The sequence below is a fragment of the Apiospora aurea genome (assembly GCF_038362705.1).
Source record: "Apiospora aurea strain CBS 24483 chromosome Unknown utg000008l_segment0_segment0, whole genome shotgun sequence".
In the NCBI taxonomy this organism is placed as follows: Eukaryota; Fungi; Ascomycota; class Sordariomycetes; order Amphisphaeriales; family Apiosporaceae; genus Apiospora; species Apiospora aurea.
In genome coordinates, this window is record NW_027117395.1 from 2397945 (window position 1) to 2415057 (window position 17113).

Consider the following 17113-nt stretch of genomic DNA (forward strand, 5'->3'; position numbering starts at 1 on the left):
GGTACAAAACCTACTTTCATGGATGCGACGTGAACTGAAAGGAAATAAGTGGTAGAGAATTCGCAATCTTCGTACTGTAAAGGTTCAAATGTGGAATGTGTATGCCCGTCCAACATGGCACAGGATTGCTACTTGGGCCGTTCATGTCATGTCTTTCTGATCTCGAAATGTCCGGTGAGAAAGAACCACTGCTCGGTTTTGCCTGATGGTCCCGGCTAAGCAGGGAAGCTTCCAGGAAGCTTCCAAAGTGAACAAGTTGGTACCTTAGGTAAGGTTCCCTATTGCCACCGGTGTGACCTGCTACATCTATGGACAGCAACTCGGCTGCTATTCTCCCAACCGCTCTTTTCAATCAGGTGCATCTTGGGCTAGACTTCATCCCTTAACAGCCAATGTCTTTCAAGGAACATACATGGACTCCGTTCTTCAACACACGAACAAGCCGATCAATAGAACATTAAGGTTGAGCAACTCATAAAGTGGCGATGCAATCAAACGTGGAAACTGCAGTGCTGTGGCCGTATGCCCATGCATTGGCTCTATCTCTGCTCACCATAGCCCTCTGGACGTACCTCCGACCTGCGCATTCTTCTCAGGAGCCACCCACAGCCACACCCGCCGTTCCGTACGTCGGCCACCTCCTAGGCATGCTTTTCTATGGCGGACGCTACCTCAAGGAACTCGGCCTGCGCCAGAAGCACACCCCTATCTTCACCCTGCCAATGCCCGGCTCACGCATGTACGTCGTGACGGACCCGCTGCTCGCGGCTGCGGTCCAGCGCTCCAAGGCCCTTTCCTTCAGCCCCATCATCCCCGAAGTGACGAAGAGGGTCTTGGGCCTAGATAAGGCTACCGTCGCCATTGCGCGGATGCGTCTCGATCCGGGTCCCGGGGAGGCGAGAGGCTTCCTCGCCGACATTCAGGACCTGGTAGCCAGGAAGATGAAACCGGGCGAGGACCTGAATATCCTCAGCCGCAACGCCGTTTCTGCTCTGAAGCTGCATCTCGACAAGGAGCAGAGCTACTTGATGCAGCACCGGCCCTACAAGGAGGTAGACTTGCTCGAATGGGTCCGTCACATCGTAACCTTGGCTACCGCCTCACACTTCTACGGCACCCGGAACCCGGTTTCGCAGGACCCAGAGCTGGAGCGCGCATTCTGGGATTTCGATCATGGAGTGGGCATGCTGCTTGTCAACGCCTGGCCCTCTCTCACGGCTCCCAAGGCGTACAGGGGGCGGGAGAAGCTGGTCGCCGCTCTGGCTAACTACCTAGAGGAGGGCTACTGGAAGGACGGAGCATCCCCCATCGTGCAGGAGCGCATCAAGACTGCCCTGTACCACGGCTGGAAGCTGCGGGAAGTCGCGCGGTCCGAGCTCAGCTTCCTCTTCGCCGGCATCGTCAACGTGACCACGACGACCTTCTGGATCCTGCTGCAGATCTACGCCGATGCGGATCTCCTATTCCGAGTACGCGCGGAGATCGAAAGCGTCATGACCCTGAAGTGGTGTGATCGTGAAAGTATAAAGACCGGCAGGAAGTCATCAATCTCGGCCGTGGAAGTCGCGCGCTCCAGTTCTGGGTTCGAATGCCCAACACTGTCGGCTGTGTACCAAGAATGCCTCCGCCTGGGCTCCGACAACAACAGCATACGAATCGTCAAAGAGGACACTTTGCTCGCCGACAGGTGGTTCCTGGCCAAAGACTCCATCGTCCAGATCGCCGGCGGCGTCATGCACGCGGACGCCTCGCTATGGGGCGGCAACGTTACCGGCTTCCACCCTGAGCGGTTCCTTCCGACCAGCGGCAGCAACAGCTGCAGCGAGAAGACCACGGCGAAACAAAACGGGTTCCGCGCATTTGGCGGAGGCAAGACGTTGTGTCCCGGCAGGTACTTCGCCATGAACCAGATCCAAGCCTTTGCCATCATGGTTCTCCTCCAGTTCGGTCTGAAACCCCTCGACGGCAATCGGATCCGAGTCCCCAAGAAGAACGATGGGGTTCTTCCGGTACACATTCTGGAGCCTAAAGAGCCGGTTCGGGCCCGCTTGCAGCTGAGGAGTGGTTGGGACAGTACCTTGGACGTGAGGGTGGTATTTGGCGGGCAGTAACAAGGGGGTCGGGGGACAATAGTATGCAGAGGGAACTTGTGGAAGTTGTATATCTTCCCAAAAGAAAAGAAACCATGACGGAACACTGAAGAAGCATGTCGTCCAAAGAGATGATGATTGTTCCTTAATTGTAGCTTTATTATACAACCTAATCTATTTCTCGTGAATGTCATTGGAGATTTCATCATCATCAAACACCATGCTAAGCAGTCAAAGCAGTCAAAAAAACATGTGCTTGTCTTGCCAGGTGGGAAAAAAAGAAACGAATCTGCCCCGCCTGCCTTAACGTATGTTGTGTGGATGAAAGGGGTATGGCAGGAGTAATGCAATCATACTGTTACCACCTTCCCCTAGACACCTCGGCCATCATCATCATTCTCAAGCAGCAAAGGCAGAGTAACAACAGACTGATAGACCCTGAAAACCAAATGACCTCCAGTCAACGATCCTGCCACCGTCTTTTGAGGTTGCCTTCCCTTCTCTTCTTCTTCTTCATCTTAACTCAGGTCGAATCCAGCTCCGGACTGGATGGCATACAGCAGCTTCTTCTTCAGCGTCTTGGCGTCCTTGTAGCGAGGCAGCTTGAGCAGGTTGACGCAAGTGCTGGTACTCGGCAGGCGGGTCTCGTCATCGCCGCCGTCGCGGATGCTGAAGCGGGGGCTGAGCTGGGAGAAGCCCAGGAGGGGTGCGCGGGGCGTCGAGGTGACGTATTTCAGGAGGGCGCGGCGCTCCGTGTCGGCCAGCTCCTTCATGACGACCCAGAACATCTTGACCGTCTCGTGCTCCTCGCCGTCGTCGCCAATAGAGTAGACGCCGGAGTATTGGGTGTTGTTGCGCAGGTCGACAATGTCGATCTCGGTGCTGTCACCGCCCACGAGACGCTGCAGCTCCGACTGGTTGAACATGGAGAGCCAGGACGGGTTGATGATGGTGCTGAGACCGCGAAGGAAGGCCTTCGTCTGGCGCAGTGACTGTGCCACGAGGCGGTGATGTGCTACGTACGATATATACAGCACGCGGTCCGTGTTGGTGACAATGGTCTTGTCGCCGTCCTTGCGGAGGAGTCGCACGATGTTCTTCGACTGGCCCGTGCGGGGGTTTGTTACCTGGTCGGTGATGGTGAAGTCCAAAGAGAGGTCAGATACGTCGCCGGAGTAGTTCTTCAGACTCATCAGGCCCTTGTACAGATCCGGGTCGAGATCTCTAAGATCGTTGAGACTCGAACGGAAGTCCGAGGTGCTCTGGCCCGCAGTAGGCCATCGAAGCAGGAAGAATGGTGCAAAGGCAATGTCAACCAGGATGCCTTCGTACATACACTTGCCGACGATGCGCCCTAGAAATTCGTACTGTTGCGTTAGCTCCGTTATTCTCGGACCCCAGTCCGACTTGGGGACGCCTGCATAGGTGAGGTCCTCAAATAACTCGTCGAAGGCTGCGGGGTTAGGATGTAACAAGTTCTGACTGTTCGTGACGAATAACCGTGGGCCCTCGTCGCCGGGAGTAAAAGCTTCGGAAGAAACACTGGTCAGGAATTCCTTGGTGACACCACCGCCATCAATACCAGCTTCTGGTTGATCGAATTGGTCAACAAATGTGATCTGAATGGGCTCTTTTAAGCCGTCGCCCAGGGCATAGAACTGGTCATAAGCGTCCGAAAAGAGCTGGCCACGCTTGATGCGAGCCGTGTGGCGCCCAAGCACGTCTCGCCCAGTTTGGTGTGGTCCGCCAAAAGATCCATTGAGGAGGCCTAGGCGCCACTGATCTGGATCAACAAGTCCGTTTCTTCGCTTGATCTTGTCAATGTCGACAAATTGTCGGAAGATCTTTACCCGGACGTCAAAGGGAATAGCAAAAGGCATATTTCGTAGAATCTCGAGTTTCGGTCCAAGCTGAGATAGTAGTTGCTCTTTATGAACCCGTTGCAGTTGGCGCTGTCTTTCAATCTGAGCGGCACGGGAGAGTCTTTGGCCTGCCGAGGTATGATTATCCACTGGGTTGATATCTGAATCACTCATGTCTTCGTCATCTTCGGCATTCTGGGCTTGCTGTTCCTCGAGTACAACAGCAGAGATAAAGCCTTCCATGTCAAATTTGGAGGTCATGAGCCAAAAGCCGGATGGCAAGAAGGACCGCCGGGAATCACGCTCGTATAGCGACTGCATTGTTGTCGTCGCGCAACCTCTCAGAGACAAGGGGTCGAGCCCGAGTATGCCTGCAAAAGAAGGTGCGTCGACCTGTTCGGGGATATTCCGAGTGGATGTGGCAGAACTGACACCCAGCAGAGCGCCTAGTGCCGGACGAGAACGGTCGCGCGGCATTACGTCCTTGAGGTTGTGGTATAGAGTGAATGAAAGGTTCTTGAGGAAAGTGACGAGTAGCTCCAGTTCAGAAATACTGAGACCACTGGCCCTTATCCTCTTCACCGCCGGGCTTTGGTTCACAATGACGTTACGCTCATCCACGAGGAAATCATCGTCATCGGTAACTCGTAGAAGAAAGTTGTAAAGCTCGAGGAATAGAAGAACGATTCTCCATTCTTGATCCCGAGCGGGGTCCGACCGTAGCAGAGATACAATGGTTGATGACAGTATTTTGATCTTGGGTTGCGATATCGTCGTGAATACTTCTGTCTTGGATACAGCAAGCCACAAGAACTTGACGGAGGGGAGGTACACAGAGCCTTCAGGTCCCTGAGTCCGTATGTCGCCCTGAAAGAGACGCATCCGCATATCATCTCTTTGGGCTGGAAAGCATCGTAGCAGAAGCAGAGTGTATCCAGCTAGAATGCTCGCGTCTTCTGACAAGCGGGCCGATGAGGAAGCAGTGCTGTCTTTGTCAGTAATGATATTAACCTCGGAATGAAAGAGCAAGTACTTACGATGTGAATCTGCTTAGAAGCTCGCTGATGCCATTCTCATTGACCAGGAATTCCAGTTGGTGTAGCACATATGCAGGCAAGGGGTTAGCTTTCCTAATGGCAGACTCGTCCTCGTCATCAGAACTATCAGCTTCGTCCTCTACAGGTTGTGGTGCTGATCGTATCCGGATGTCGTCGATAAGAGGGCAAAGCTGCTGATACAGCGCCTCAAGATATACGGAGCCTTGAGCAGTCGACAGGGCCCGATTAAGTGCTATGAAATGCGCCAGTAGCCACAGCAATTGCTCTTTGGAACGCTGTCCGGAAACCTCGGCTCGAGAACCACTGATAATGGTCCGTGACAGTGTTTCGAGGTCCAGTCGTCGAGCAATAGCTTCGGGTTTCTTTTGAAGGAACGTAATGTTTGAGCATGTGAGGAAGCTGTAGGCGAACGTCGTGTATGCCTCCGGGTATTTTGTCTTTCGATGATCCAGTGGAGCGGTAACGGCCTCTGCTAGCAACTCCTGGCCACTGTGATCTATATCATTGGCCGCGTTCTCGCAGTATGAAGCCAGTAGCTTGTAGTATCGATCTTCAATTGCAGCAATTGACCTAGGTTCTTCCACCACCAGGCGGACCAATAGAGCAAATGGGCGTTGGGAGAAGTTCGACGGTCGCCTGGATAGGAAGGTTAGCAATGGTCGCCGATCAGTGGGTATAAGAAGTCATACTTTTCCAAAGCTGTTACTAGAAGAGATGCAAGTCTCTTGTACTGGTGACTTTGCGGTTTCCAAGCCTCACTCGACGCATCAAGCAGAAATTGGTCAAGTCTTAGTTGATCTTGGGAGAGCGATGGTTCGAAGAGGGACAACAACAGCGGGAGAGCCTCACGAGCACGCTCAGGGTCTGCCACGGCATCGCCATCCCTCATAGGGACGTCGACACTCTCGGTGTTGTGATATAACTGATCCCACTGGCGCCGGTGTTCATTCTTAGTAGACCGGCGGGCGTGGTGTCCTCTCCAGACTCGCTGAAGCTTTCTGCTTGCAGCCAACTCATCGCGCTCTCTCTGCCTCTTTTCTCGTTCGGCTTGAGCTTGTGCCACTGTCTTGGAGGCACCGGTGGATGAGCCCCATGCTGAACCCGGAGTTGCCCAGGGATTGTTGCGTTGGCCGCTCAGGTTCACGTTCCGAGGACGTTTCGACTGGCCGGTGAAGTTAGAGAACATGGCGGGGGTTGTGCTCGACGTGCAGTGTTGCACTTAGGTCGAGACTCTTGACTTCGATATCGACAATGTGGGAGGGAACGTCGGAGACTAGTATAAGGAGACGCCGGTGCGGCTATATGCGTTGGAGTTTCGGCGAGTACGAGGCTCGATGTCGGCGACGGTGTCTCGTGGTATGTCTCGATAGCTGGACGAGTTGCGTCGGCGAGCTCGATTGGACACGGTCTGCCTGGTTGATTAGGTATGTATGTAGGCGCACACGGTCGCTTCGGCGTGATCGGGATGTGAAGGAACCGGGTCTACCGCCTCTTTTACTCTCTAAAGAATTACAATGCTCGAAAAATGCATCTATGCCTGATCGCGGCCAAAAAGGTCCAAGGCTGAATGAAGGGGCAGTTTGAGTTTAAGATGGGAAATTGATGAGATGGGCGGGCGGGCTCAAAAGTATGTAGCCAAACTGGTCGGAAGACGGACAAGTGACGACGGGGACAGTAAGCCACTGTGAAGCTCGAGGCTTCATGTCAGAATCTCGACATTCATTCACTGGAGGGGTTTGCGCAACTTCGTCTTTGCGCATTGGTGACAAGGCAACAGCAGGCGTGGTGTGGTGCTCGTGGAATCGGTAAGCCTCTTTGGGGTTCTAGTATGCTCTTCCCTTGCGAAACTCGGTCATCAGTGTTGGTTGGCCCCTCGATGCAACAGGTGACAAGCAGCAAGCAACAAGCAACAAGCGCACCTGTTCTGGCGGCTGTGGACTGGACTGGACCTGACTGGACCCTCTCGACTGCGGTACTTCCTCTCGAGGTGGGTGGAACAAGGGTCTCGGGGCTATTTTGGAGCCTAGGTTGCCTGTTGATGTCGTCAGTGAGCCACTATGAGCTGGAAAGAGCAGCGCATGCGCTGAGTGCATGGGGGGGGTAGCTCCCCCACCATCGACGATAACGATAAAGCTACTCGCTTAGATGCATATCTGAGTGACTACTTATGCTTATAACTATGTACCTACATAACATAGGTAGCGCTTCAACAAGAGTGACATTACAAGACTAATTCTTACTTCCTGCAGGTAGTCTCCAAACACCTTCCTGGTGATGAATTAAGAAGACTTGGATGGCAACCGGTATCCTCCTATACTCTTCAGATATTGCCCGACCCGTGACAACATCTCGGCCAGATCAGCCCCCAGCCACTCATCCAGCAGCGACTTCTGAGTCTCTTCCAGCTCACGAAGATATCTCCCAGCCACCTGCAACGAACATTTCCTCTAAGTTAGCGACCGTTGCCTGATATATTTCAAGGCGAGAATACCTACAAGACACGCCGTCCCTCGCCGCGTCTCGTCCACCGCTGCGTGCGCTATAGCTATCCCAACTTGCTCCGGCGTGTTAATCTCCAATCCAGATTCCAGCAAGCTGCTCTGGTCGAATCCCGACGTTATCTGCGTCGGTGTCATGAACGGAGCGACAGCGTTCACTCTTATACCGAGTGTCGTCGCCTTCTGCTGGGACGCCCGGAGAAGGCCGATCACTCCGTGCTTGGAGGCAACATAGGCCGCATTCCCGGTCATGCCGAAGTAGCCAGATGTCGACGCAACCAGGGTAATGGAGCCCCGATGGCCCTCACCGGTCTCGGAAGACATGGGGTTCTTGCCTATATAATGCAAGCCAAGTCTCAGGGCTATCAGAAGCGCCAAGTAAGTGACAATGAATCAAAGGGTAAGAACGACGCACAACCTGAAGCCAGGCTCTATATCATCAACTCACTGTTCAGGGCCCCTTTCAGATTCACATCAAGCACGTCTGAAGCTTCTTTCGATTCCAGCGGTGCCCCATTCCCATCGACTTGCATGTCAAAGATGGGCGCAGTCTCCATGATACCGGCGTTGGCCACCACCATGTCCACTCTGCCAAACCTGCTGCTGGTACCGTCAAATAGCTCTACCATTTCTCTCCATTTTGTGACATTGGTTGCCACGAAGTTAGCCTTCTCCGGGTGATCGAGCGACCTTATGAGAGCCTCGGCCGTGTTTTGGAGTTGCGGCAGGTCTGCGATGGCCACATTTGCTCCATGCTTGTTGAAGATGGTGGCGGCGGCAGCCCCAATACCCCGTGCTGCACCTGTGATTATGACGGTCTGCCCAGATAGTCCTGCCAAAATATTTGGAGAGTGTTCTAGTTGATGCATGCTCGCAACTTCCTACCAAGGCTGAGCAAGCACAAGTATCGTAGCCTGCGATGATAGTTTAGGGAGGCTTGCATCCAATTAATCCAATGAAGCATTGACCCCCCAGATGACCCATAATCCAGCCAGGACGACACCTTAAAGAGGCAATATGAACACTCAATGAAGGTGTGACTTACAGCTATGGTCCTAGTTGACTTATTAGCGGCAATCAATCGATGATTATTGCGCCAGACGGCGGCGACGTCTGTGATATCGCAAACGCAGGAGGATATCAGCCAACGTGTGCTAGTCACGCTTGTAGCGAAACAATGGTACAAGATATCTCGATATAACGGACTTGTTAGTGGAGTACTACTCTGTGCCGCAAGGGATGAAGTTGATTTCATCTGATTGAGTAGCAGTCGGGGCATCCTTCAATGTTTTTGTGCGGGGACCTAGCAAGACTTCCTCCGAAACTCGGTTTCCCCGCGCCCTCTCTCCCAACTCAGGCCCCTATTCGACAGGTCACAACAAAATCAATTCAGTTTGACGGTAGGGGCGCATGTCTGGACGTAGAGAAATACTCCGCTTGGCAACTACAGGCATAAATTGTTGCACAAGGGCAAGAATTCGTTCAAGAGCAAGACCTGTGTTTGTCTCTGGGATTGTATCGCACAGGCAACGGCACTCGGTATGTTCATGATATCCTCCATTTCTTACAGCCACATCTCTTCCGTTCGTATACTTACATTGTGAAGCCAAGAATTCAAAATAACGTCGCTGCATTTCGTTCATTTGCAAAAATGGCCACGACTACGGAGGCAAACGCCTCTTCTGCTCCAAAGGTTCATGACCTCTTCAGCGCCATCGAAGCAGACTGTGCGCGTTCCGGTCTGGGCCCTAACCGGTGGTACCTCCTCACCATCGCCGCCCTCGCCGGCGGCAACGACCCGGAGCTCAGCGACCAGCTGTACCTGTACCTGACGTCCAAGCCCGAGTTCTCGACGCCGGCGCAGCGGCACGTGCTGATCCGCGAGCTGCGCGAGGCCCTCATCAAGAGCGTGCCGCTCGTGGGCGTCTGCAAGCCGCTCGAGGCCATCATGGCCATCAACGCGCAGGAGCGGCCCGAGGACAAGGACCCGAGCCCCGCCACGCGCGAGGGCTGGCAGTGCGACGAGGCCAACTACGAGCGCGGGCTCGCCTGGATGCGCAAGATCTACACGGGCGACACCAACAGCACCATCGCCCTCTTCGACGACCACAAGGAGTTCTCCTGGATCAGCCAGCACATCACCTACGGGCTCTACCTGAGCGACCGGCAGGTCCTCGACGATCTGGGCACCGAGGTCATCGTGCTTTCAGCCATCATGATTCAGAACCTGCCCAAGGAGACGCGCTGGCACATCCGCGGCATTCGGCGACTGGGAGTGTCGGTGGAGGATGTCAAGGTGGTGTGGAATTCAATTCAGGCGATTGCTCAGTTCTTGGGCATCAAACTCCACCGTGTTCCGACCGTGGAAGAAGTTGAGAAGGAGGTTTGATAGCGTTAATGAGTGGAAAGGTACCACAGCAGACCTCATCAGCAAGCGTTATGCTGGCGTGTAGATGGAGACTGCCAGCATGTACCATTCATAGACTTCTGAAACATGCTTCTCTCTACACGTAGAACTTGCAACAGCTATACACAAATTATAAAATCCTTAGGGGGCCGGTTCCTCCTGGACCTTCCTACGCCTATACACGAGGCGCTGAACTACGTATCGTATGCCATTGTCAAAAGTTTCGGAGCTCTCCGGGCCTGCCCAGGCAGTGTGTTCAGGCTTGTCTTTGCCAGCGGTCTTTGTACCACGCCGGTCCATCCACGGGCACCTGATGTACTGGTTCATTGGCCCTTTCCAGATATACGGCAACTCCTCTTCGCGGTCCCAACGCAGTTCATACCCGGCTTCCTGCGGGAACTTCCACAGCTTGCCGCACTCGATCACGGTGGCCAGCTGTGGCGCCTTCTTCTCATGCGCTTCCAGCTCCAGCTCGAACCTTTCAAGGTCCGGGAATATGTCATGGAGGGCATTGCCCCAGCAGTGGGACTTACCATGAGCGCAGAGCCCAAAATCGGGCTCTTCGCCGTTCTTCCGCGCCAAGTATCCTTGAAGCATGGCCCCGGCGTCGTCGACATCTCCGGTCCCGGTATGCATGGGCTCGATTCGCAGGCACTGATCCAGCCGCAGGGAGTGGCCGTCGGCCGGCGCATCTGTCCAGGACCACCAATCGCTCATGCCCAGACGAATGGTCAACTGTGTGATCTCTTGGCCGACGCAGTGCGCCTTCATGAGGTCTTTCTCCAGCACGGGAGCCCCCTCGGGCCAGGGTATTTCGTCGAACTTCTCGCCCCAGACCACCGGCAATTGGCGCCAGTGGGGGTTCAGCTTGACTCCCACAAGTCGCGACTCGTGGCGCTCACCCGCTCCCATCATCCTGCCGATTCTCCTAAGATGGCCTTTGAATGGGTCAGATCAGTCGCCAAACCCCGGTCTACTCTCTCCGCATGGTCTGAGGGAGGGGCGTTGTCCGTATCGGAAAACGACAGACTTACTGCTGTCCTCTAACTGGTTCTGTTGAAAACGGATCGACACTTTGGTCAGGTTCGCAAACTGCCAGGACCGCATCCTGCTCATCGGTTCATAGTATGGCGGTGCAAAGTGGGCCCACCGGAGCGGTTCCTCCTCGGTCGGGACATCCTGCTCGTCCCCTGCGTAGATCTCCACCGTGTTCTCCCGGAAGGGCATGAGGTAGGATTCGAGGTAGATGGCGCGGCAGGTCAGCAGCAAGGCCAAGTCGATGCGCAGCCTCGCCGCCTGGCCGGGCCGGACGTGCACCTTGTTGAGGGGATACGGGCTGTTGAAGTCTTGGTAGACTTGGAACGCCAGCTGCCATATTTGGTCCCGGACTTCCCGCGGGAGTTTGGAGACCAGCTGCGAGCTCACCTGCGCATCGATGGGCGCCCCGGACCTGATGAGTCGGACGGCCACAGGCTCGTCTATGCGTGTTGATTCGCGAGTTGTCGCCATCGTCGCCAGAAATGATGGGAAAGAGTGTGGTTCGCGCCAATGGACTTGGTGCCTGGCCTCCTCAGGTAAGCGACCTCAAACAAGATAGTGGGGCGAGGCAACTAAATTACCAACACATGTAAGTAAACCACATGCAAGATCTTCTTACACCTGCATACGTGTAGGTAGATTTTGCATACATCTGTATCATGGATACTCACGTTATAATACCACGCTTGGCCCGGCACCTTCTGACAAACTTCAAGTCGATTGAACAAATCCCCGAAACTGCCTCATTCCAGTACCCAGGGCAACATTTGCGACAACGCGATTCCATCCATGTGCAGCTCTCCCGTCCTGACACTTCCCGCTAGTGCACTGTTCATTAACGAAGTTAGCGGGTCGGGCCGGGCAATTCGGTGCCAAGTCCCCCTTACTTGAGTGCACCTCCTCCATTCCAAGCCGGTACCTGCACCCGTCGCCAGCAGTTTAGAAATCATTATATCTGGCGCAGTAGATGCTCCATACGAGATTCCCGCTGATAGTATACTTGATTGCCTCAAGGTATGTCCTTGTGTCGTTGCAAAGACGTGCGGGTTCGCTCCGAACCTCTTCAACAATCTCGCAGTATTGTTGGACATACTTCATAATCTCTTCACGGCAAATGTTCTTTGCCTCTTCCTCGCTGACACTGCGCTCCTTCATGATGACCCAAATCGCATTAAAAACATGGTCTTGGCCCGTCTCTTGCGCCGCTTTGCGCTCCTTGTCCCACGAGTAGAGGTCATTGGTCAATGCCAACGAGGCATAAGCCGGTCTGGCTAGCTCCATGCACTCCCGGAGGTCCTCCTCGGGAATAGTGAGGGCCATGGCAAATGTCAAAGTGCCGAACCAGATACTGTATCAAAGATCATGTTAGCCAAGCCTGGGATCGTGCTGGAGCTCGGCTGCCGGGACAGGACGGCATCACTTACAGTTCGCCAACGTCAACAACTCGTGATGGAACGTACTCTTTCATCGTGCCAAACGGACGGGCTCTTGCTTCTGATGCGAGCCGAACGAACCTGCCCCATACCTCCATTGTCGCGATGGCCCGGGTGGGATCGATGCTCATCATCTCAGCCAGGATTTGAGCTTGGAGACGCTTTTCAGGCTGCGCAGCTGCCTTGGGGGTCACATCGAGAACCGTCTCAGCGCCAAAGGTCTCCAACAACGGGATCGGTACAGCGTCTCCGTCCAAATTGCCTTTGAGGTCAATTTCTTCCATGGCATCTTGTACGAAGTGGCACAAATTAGCACCTGAGAGTGATACACCATGTATGGCTTGAATAAGTCAGAGTGAGAAGGACTTACCATCGTACAAAAAGGCAAACTCGTTGGCATATGATATAATCTCCAACCTCTCGGGCAAGCATTCTGGGATCGTAACGCGAATCAAACTGAATCCATCACCGAGACCACCATTGTACCCCTGAATAGGGGATACGAACTTGCCCCAATCTCTTTGAGCCCTTAGAGCTCCAGCTATTTCTTTATCCGGGTCATCGTGTTGACGAAGGGGTATACCATTTGCAAGTCCATGCGTCTGGTAGTGACGAGGATCAACGACAGTTGAGTAGCGGTATTCCATTTGGAGTATTGACTACCCTGATAAGGATGATGTGCTAGGTAGTGTAGTATAAGTGTAATAATGGCGTACGTTATTCCAATGAAAAATAATAGACGTACTCTATCGGCATGGATACCTCAACGCTGTGTCTTTCAAGCACAGGTTCATTGTGAGCCCGAGAAAGCAACTCTCTTTCCTTTTCCATCTTGGTATTTGAATGTCCTATATATCCAACTCGGGAAGCGGCCTAGCAAGCACCAACCATAGCACACACGTAAGAGTCCCTTTGGACGCTACGCTGACATGTTCACCATTTAACAGAGTGCCAAGGGTACCCCGTGTAGCTAGCGTGTTATTGCTGTGCCGGCACCAGTACTACGTGCCACATCCAGCTACTTGCGCATTATATCGACGGAGCTTTAAGAACAATCAGTCTCTTTGTGTTAACTATACTGCCCACCTCGGTTTCTAACATACTGCACGTAATCTCATTTGACCCTGTCGAGCCGTATAACAAACAAGCCCTGATCAATTTCGACAAAGAGAGACACTGGATGCATTCAAGTTTAATGTTGATTCTATCCTGAGATTTGACTCTGTACGGAAACGTACCGTAAAATATATATCATATGATATAGCCTGCAACCTATTGGGTTGCAGAGGAAGCGGCAGTGTCACCGCGGAGGATTACACTAACAGGGAACTTGTCAGCCCTATTGGAGGATAAAGCGTTGCTGACGTCTCTTAGCGTCAGATATTTGCGTAGCTGTGCAAACCAACAACCTGCCAGCTGCGAATGGGGCGGCAGTGCATGATGCAGCTCGGAGGCACGCCGAAAGGACGGCATCGAATCAAAGGTGAAGGCTGGGAGACGTACTTGGATAGGAGGGCATCCCGATCCTTGGCAAATTGGAGCTTGAAATAGAATAGTCACCTCTCACTCCCCCTATACGTTCCATCTTTCTTGCCTTCTGTCACTCTTTCTGGGAGTAGATCTCCATCCAAGCTGACCAGTTCTATTTTTACTCCTGATATTTTAATTCATATTAGGTTGGGCAGGGGGTAACCACAATCTAGCCCAGATCAACCGCCATCACGGCCATTCTGATGGCCGCAGCTAGTCTTCGCAATATATGCCTCGTGGTTTACTGACCATCCTTCTCACCACTTTGCAAATTTCCCTGTCGCGCTTTCTATCACCTTTACCACAGCAGCAATCCTGATCCAACGACTAGAGCAACTGCCCCGTTCCACATAGCCAGTCCCATCGGTGCGCTATTCAGCGACGGGGTTGGCGACGCGCCAGCACTTGTGTGACTTCCGTAGGTGCTGCTCCTGGTGAACTCGTAGCAGCTGTCACCTTCGCGGCCGCCGACGTGGAGTGCGAGCCAATGGCTGTAGTGGAGGTAGCGGTACTTGACGGCATGACTGCGGAAGAAGAAGCAGCAAGCTTGATACCGCAAGCTGCTTCGACATCGAAAGTGAAAGGCATGTTTCTAGCTCCACACTCGGAATTCTGACGGTCGATGGAATCTAGTAGTTGCGTCATCAGTGCCAACGGACTCCATTTTTGGGAAAACTCAGGATATGTTGCCACTTACCAGGGAGTACTGAAGCGGCACATTTCTGCGCCATGCAGCAGAAATATTTCTCGCGGTACTTCTGTTGGGTGCACATGCATGCGGCGTCATTTGTACATGAGCCGCCGGGGAAGCTACCGAAGAAGCAGCCGTTCTAGTCAGGGAATAATGGTAAGCGTCGGTCTCCGTCAAATCTATCCCCCCCCTTTTTTTTCTCTCCTTCCTTGAGAAGAAGGTCCTAGGGGTGGTTTGTTACTTACATCACAGTCAGAGTTGCGGTTACTCTCTTCTTGGTTGAAGGGCCCGGGCGTCGCGCTGACCAAAGTGGTGCACGCGATGCTGAAGAGCACCAAAGTAGTTGCAAGGCGCGCCATGGTAAGTGAAGGTATTCGAGAACGAGTGACTGAGTGATGGCGATGTACGTTTCCCTGCACACTTTGGGGATGAAGAAGAACTAGGGCGGAAGCCAGCCCTTTTTGTACAAAAACAGTCACCGTGGCCAACTCGCTAATCTAGCTAGTCACGTCGCGCAAACCACAGTCATGCCATCTACCTTAAACGAAATGAGGTGCTGACGGCCCTAACTCATTTTGGCCAGGCCAGTCCGTGTTCAAAGGTTAGCTAGCAGGGGTCTGTTTATATTAGTCGAAGGGAGGCGAATCGATGAACTAGTTTCAGCTGGTACGGGAAGGTCTCACACCCGGTCATCCTTACAATGGTTGCATAAAAATGGCATTGTCAGTAATGGGCTGAGGATGTTGAAGATAAGGTTAACAGAGCCGAACCTGAAAGCTAGGGATTGGGCCCACTCCGGGTATGGTCCTCCACATCAAAGGCCCCCTTTTCGGCAAAGCCACTAAGTAAGTAGGTAGGCACTTTTGTTGACAGCGAACCACCTGGTAGCGGTTCTCATATAGTATGCTTAGATATCAACCATGACTTTATATCATTTTCCATAGCCTCCATATAGATTCACTACAGTTGGGACAGTTGAGACTGAAACTCGGAATCTTCTTCCCACGGTACGTACTTCTGGATCAGGTGCAGCATGTCATCAAACACACTAGAAAATTGTGAGCAGATGTGCCTTTATTTTGGCCGCGGTCACTTACACTTTTCTTGAAGGTGCTCCTCCTGGGACACAGACCGAGAACATGAAGTTCGTCTTGGCGCTGTATAGGAGGATCCGGTCTTCCCATTCCTCCTTGGGCTCACTGGCTTCATAGTATCGAAGATACTCTCGCCTGTATACTTCCGCTTTTAGTTGATGTCTCTCAGCACGCCAGAGGCCCAGCTCCATCTCATTATGCGCGTAGTACGTTGCGCAGTCGAAGATCCACGGGTCCCCAGTCTCGGCATCGTTGCAGATATTGCCGTCCCATAAGTCTCCATGAATGAGAACGGGCGTAACGGACCTCCCATCTTCCTCCAATGTGCCGATAAGCCTCGGGATGAGGTGCGACTGCACACGGTTGTACACGACTTCCAGCTCGGGCCAGACACCGTCGGCCTCCACATCCTGCCGGTACGACTCGGCGAGGAGTCTTGAGAAGAACGACGTCCACTTCTCCTGCGGCGTGACGTCCCGTATACGTGCGCCGTCGTACGTCTGAACATGGAAGCCGAAGCCGGCGTGAGGGCACTGGGTGTTGCGGTGCATGGCCACCAGTCTGGCTCCGAGCTTGACGGGGTCCGGAAGCCCGGGGGCGAACTCCTTGAACTCCACCAAGATGAAGAAGCTTGGTGGGGCGTCGGTTGTCTTCAACTTTCCCCATGCGATCGGCCGCGGGACCAGATCCGGCGCGGCCTGGTGCAGTGCGGTCATGCCAGTATACTCCCCCTGAGCTGTGCACCGCCTAGCTCTCCAGCGACATACTTCTATACCTGTTAATAAGCACGTACAGATAATGTAGAACAACTCGTCGGGTGGGCTTGCCTTCAGGAAAAAAGTAACCGGTTTTTCTTCCGCATCGAGAGCATCTATCTTGGCTGTAAAAGACCACGAAGACGCTCCATATCTCTTCGCCGAAGCAGACTTTGTCCCCTCCGGTAATACTTAATATCGGGTCTTAGCCTATGTTTTGTTCGGAAAAGGGGCATCATGGAGGATGGTTACCATTGAGTACCGCTTGATCAATGGGTAAGCTTCCACCAAGAGAATTGGCGAGAGCCCCGAGTTGTTCTTTGAGTTCAAGTTGAAGTTGTATGGAAATGGACATTCTTTCGAAGTTGCTGTTAATATTTCAGCTTTTCAGAACATGGAGGCGAATACAGCCTGCGAGAAAGGCATCATTCACGTGCCAAAGAAGAGGAGAAAGTGTAGTTGGTTTGGTCATCAAGGTGACATTGGGCGCTTACGGATCCTGGTACAACATTCCATGTGCGGCCGATGGCAGAACCAACGGAACGGAAACGCTAGGGATAGACTGTTGGCCTGCCACAATGATGCATCATACCAGACCTCTTGCGTTTTGGAGAAAATGAGTAGCACCAATCTAAATTTCCATCCTGTATACTCGAA

General features: G+C 53.2%; 8 protein-coding genes across 8 annotated transcripts; 2 read left to right on the forward strand and 6 right to left on the reverse strand.

Annotated features, from left to right (window-relative positions):
- Positions 1–485: 485 nt before the first annotated feature.
- Positions 486–2111, forward strand: PG986_012212 (uncharacterized protein; the record flags this gene model as incomplete). Its single annotated transcript, XM_066848434.1, has 1 exon — positions 486–2111. The coding sequence occupies one exon, from the start codon at positions 486–488 to the stop codon at positions 2109–2111; it is 1626 nt and encodes a 541-aa protein (XP_066695130.1).
- A 497-nt stretch (positions 2112–2608) lies between these two features.
- On the reverse strand, positions 2609–6196 carry PG986_012213 (HECT-domain-containing protein; the record flags this gene model as incomplete). Its single annotated transcript, XM_066848435.1, has 3 exons — positions 2609–4937; positions 4990–5646; positions 5700–6196. The coding sequence occupies 3 exons, from the start codon at positions 6194–6196 to the stop codon at positions 2609–2611; spliced, it is 3483 nt and encodes a 1160-aa protein (XP_066695131.1).
- Positions 6197–7289: 1093 nt separating this feature from the next.
- PG986_012214 (uncharacterized protein) lies at positions 7290–8377 on the reverse strand (the record flags this gene model as incomplete). The annotated part of the gene is made up of 3 exons (XM_066848436.1): positions 7290–7439; positions 7506–7843; positions 7957–8377. 3 exons carry the CDS (start codon positions 8375–8377, stop codon positions 7290–7292), a joined length of 909 nt encoding a protein of 302 aa, XP_066695132.1.
- Positions 8378–9159: 782 nt separating this feature from the next.
- Positions 9160–9897, forward strand: PG986_012215 (uncharacterized protein; the record flags this gene model as incomplete). The annotated part of the gene is made up of 1 exon (XM_066848437.1): positions 9160–9897. One exon carries the CDS (start codon positions 9160–9162, stop codon positions 9895–9897), a length of 738 nt encoding a protein of 245 aa, XP_066695133.1.
- Positions 9898–10056: 159 nt separating this feature from the next.
- On the reverse strand, positions 10057–11424 carry PG986_012216 (uncharacterized protein; the record flags this gene model as incomplete). The annotated part of the gene is made up of 2 exons (XM_066848438.1): positions 10057–10853; positions 10950–11424. 2 exons carry the CDS (start codon positions 11422–11424, stop codon positions 10057–10059), a joined length of 1272 nt encoding a protein of 423 aa, XP_066695134.1.
- A 468-nt stretch (positions 11425–11892) lies between these two features.
- On the reverse strand, positions 11893–13033 carry PG986_012217 (terpenoid synthase; the record flags this gene model as incomplete). The annotated part of the gene is made up of 3 exons (XM_066848439.1): positions 11893–12301; positions 12378–12675; positions 12757–13033. The coding sequence occupies 3 exons, from the start codon at positions 13031–13033 to the stop codon at positions 11893–11895; spliced, it is 984 nt and encodes a 327-aa protein (XP_066695135.1).
- Positions 13034–14291: 1258 nt separating this feature from the next.
- Positions 14292–14966, reverse strand: PG986_012218 (uncharacterized protein; the record flags this gene model as incomplete). The annotated part of the gene is made up of 3 exons (XM_066848440.1): positions 14292–14545; positions 14614–14746; positions 14853–14966. 3 exons carry the CDS (start codon positions 14964–14966, stop codon positions 14292–14294), a joined length of 501 nt encoding a protein of 166 aa, XP_066695136.1.
- A 601-nt stretch (positions 14967–15567) lies between these two features.
- Positions 15568–16811, reverse strand: PG986_012219 (uncharacterized protein; the record flags this gene model as incomplete). Its single annotated transcript, XM_066848441.1, has 3 exons — positions 15568–15655; positions 15705–16647; positions 16709–16811. The coding sequence occupies 3 exons, from the start codon at positions 16809–16811 to the stop codon at positions 15568–15570; spliced, it is 1134 nt and encodes a 377-aa protein (XP_066695137.1).
- Positions 16812–17113: the final 302 nt, after the last annotated feature.